The 3,123-nt window shown below is 40.9% G+C and overlaps 1 protein-coding gene across 2 annotated transcripts in view; it reads left to right on the top strand.

Moving 5' to 3' along the window:
- Positions 1 to 3,123, top strand: part of MORC4 (MORC family CW-type zinc finger 4) — a 60,005-nt gene that overhangs the window by 43,573 nt on the left and 13,309 nt on the right. For both annotated transcript variants that reach the window (XM_003799720.3, XM_003799721.3), the window contains exons 12-14: positions 128 to 196; positions 577 to 625; positions 1,995 to 2,167. In XM_003799720.3, the coding sequence (XP_003799768.1) occupies positions 128 to 196; positions 577 to 625; positions 1,995 to 2,167 (291 nt within the window). The remainder of the gene's footprint in view (positions 1 to 127; positions 197 to 576; positions 626 to 1,994; positions 2,168 to 3,123) is intronic.

The following is a 3,123-nucleotide window of genomic DNA, read 5'->3' as shown; positions in this document are numbered from 1 at the left end:
GGTTGCTGTGAGCTGTAATGCCACGGCACTCTACCCAGGGGGACAGCTTGAGGCTCTGTCTCAAAAAAAAAAAAAAAAAGAGAAAGACGTTTTTCCTCCAAAGGATAATTTCTTCTCTACACTGCAGGAGATGCTCTGTTCCAGAAGAACAAGAACTCAACAATGAAGACCTGTACTTGAGCAAAGTTAAGAAACAGTTGAGTATACATGAGGGGGGTGTTACTATAAGAGTAGAGGAGCCTGACCCTTCTTGATCTACTGGACAGGAGTTTTGAGAAGAGAGATTTTTTAATTTCTTTTTTTATTTCTAAGCGATTTCCTTCTTTACCTGTCTGCTCTTAGTTCTTTTTTCCTTCTGACCATCTCCTGAACAGCTCAACTAGTGATTTTCTTTAGTTTCTCTCCCTCCCTCTTCTCTGTGATGGAGGCATTAGAAATCTCACTCTTAGTTCCTCAGTGGGGCTCACAGTATTTTTAATTTGGAAGAAACATAATAACCTAAATCCATAACTGGTAATCCATTTCAAACTGAGCAGTTTGATGAGTGAACTAAATAGCACTTTTATCTTTTCCTAGAGATCAAACTGTTGAGAAGAAGAAGATGCCTATGGAAAATGAAAACCAGGTGAGGGACAGTGCACACCTTTCCTTTTCTCACACAGAATTTTCCCTAGCAGAGGACATAGCTTAAAGGAAGCAGCAATCTTGAAAGCTGCATTGAAATAACAAACCATTTCTTCTGGTGGTCTTTGTTTCACTGGGTGAAAAGATGTTACTGATGTTCAGATCACAAAAATAGAAGAGTCATATCATTTATTTTCCAGATTTGGGTTCAGTTCTGACTCTGGACAGTGTGAATGTCACATTTAGTATCACAGAATATTTAGGGTTGTATTTCATCCTCATACAGGCTGCTCCTGTTAAGTGTCTGGTTTTGCTGTCTCTTTTCTTCCAGGATTCAGGGGTGATTTCTTTCTCCTTCCTCTTGGAAAGAAGGGGTGGTTCTCTGTGCCTCTCCCTGATCCCTGCTTTCAGGCTGGCTGGCTTTATAAAGACTCTCTGCTGTTTTGAATTTTCAGGAGCACTGTCTCTCGGACATGGTTGCCCAGCTCCGGACGCTGAAGGGTGCAATAAGGTTGGCCGTCCTTTCAGGGACACTCCTTTCCTGACAGCCACCATAGCACCCATATGTCTTCCCTACCCGACCTTGCCTTTCTGCATGATTTCCCTCTTGACCCTCTTTCCCAGAGAGATCTGCTAGTCGCATGTTAGATTTACCTTCCACCCATTTAATCAGGGTAGGTCAGACTGGTGAGGATAGAGGTTACTGAATACTAATTCTTCTGATATCACTCCAAGACTCAGGCATAATGAATAATCAGGTTTCATACCCTAATGTCTTGGCTTAATAGTCTAATGTAGAGATTGGGAGATTTTCTAGGACTGCCCTGTCCTCATTCAGTTTACCTCCCCTATGTATTCCCTCACCTTAATCATTCATACCATCTTCATAAGCTAGCTCTCCCACAAGATCCAGATGCATGTCTCTGTGTGTATGTGTACTATGAATATGTGTTAGTCTCTCGCATGCATTTCTCCAAAACCAGAACAGACACTCGCTACAATGCTTTTTCCCTCCCCCACTCCCCTCATCACAGATCTCAGAGGAGTAAAAACTCTCTACCTTAAACTGGGTCACAAGAGAGAATTAGACAATGATTAGGGGGCTGGGATTTATGTTGGAGGTGGGATAACTCTAGGAGCCAATAAGTGAGTTGGGGGAGGTCTGTTTGGTGTGCCACTGATAAGGTTGATAACTGAATGTGCCTGGGTTCAGTGTTCCAGTGTACATTACAGCGCGCTGTTTGTTTTGTGTAGGAAACAGTTTCTTTTTATTTGGCCAAGCGTTCTTTCCTAGCATCAAAAGGATTGACTCATCCTTTGACATTTAGTTTGAATTTGGAAATTTTATGTATAATTTCTTTCTTATTTAGGAATTTCGTAATCCACCAAAGATCCCTACTGTTCAAGATATGGCTGGAATGAAGAAGACAACTGAATATGAAGGAATTGATTACCCTAACATGCTTTCAGCTACTGGAGAAGAAAGAAAATCACCCTCTCTTCAACTTAAGCCTCTGGAGTCCAGTGTTTTTCAGTTTTCCAGGTACCTAAAAAACAGAGTCTTTTGTCAATTGTAAGCTTCAAGGTCTATTTTCCTGGAGAGTAAGTTGGTATATTGTATCATGTTTATATTTTTCGTAAAGCCTAGCATGGAATTCAGAAGGAGAAACAAAATTTAATTTGATAGAATTATATGTTGCATATATTCCCGACTTTTCAACATTACCACTGCTATGTCAAGTCTATATAGTTTTTTTTAGGTGATTGTTTACATATAACTCTTTTTATGTAATATGTTTTTCCATTTTGTAGGGAATTGTGTAAGTGAAATAATGAATATAACTCTGAAAAGCATATGGTACCATACAAATAAGATAATGTTACATAGATAAGCATTGTTCTTAAATTTATGGATATTGTACTCATAGGCCTAGTACATATTGGCCATGCATACAAATAGCTGTTAGAAATTTGTTCCAAAAGCTCGGCGCCTATAACTGAGTGGTTACGGTGCCAGCCACATACTCTGAGGCTGGCAGGTTCAAAGCTGGCCCGGGCCAGCTAAACAACAGTGACAACTGCAACAAAAAATAGCCTGGCACTGGGGCAGGCACCTGTAGTCTAGCTACTTCGGAGGCGGAGGCAAGAGAATCACTTAACACCCAAGAGTTTGAGGTTGCTGTGAGCTGTGATGCCACAGCACTCTACTGGGGCGACAAAGTGAGACTCTGTGTCAAAAAAAAAGGAATTTGTTCCATAGAATAAGCAGTATTATTTATTGTTTCCTGTCAGTATGCATTTAGTCTTTGGCTTTACTTGTTCATTTTCTAGTACCTCATCAGCATTATTTTGTGAATCTTTATAACAAGAAGGAGCATAGCTATTCTTTTTCTTAAATATGAGGAGTGGCTCGGCGCCTATAACTCAACCGGCTAAGGCGCCAGCCACGTACACCTAAGGTGGCAGGTTCGAATCCCCAGCCCAGACCCGCCAAACAAC

The sequence above is a fragment of the Otolemur garnettii genome, unplaced genomic scaffold (assembly GCF_000181295.1).
Source record: "Otolemur garnettii isolate 467f Iridium unplaced genomic scaffold, OtoGar3 scaffold00155, whole genome shotgun sequence".
NCBI classification, from domain to species: Eukaryota; Metazoa; Chordata; class Mammalia; order Primates; family Galagidae; genus Otolemur; species Otolemur garnettii.
The sequence above is the reverse complement of the archived record's forward strand: the minus strand, read 5'-3'. Positions and strand labels throughout refer to the sequence as shown.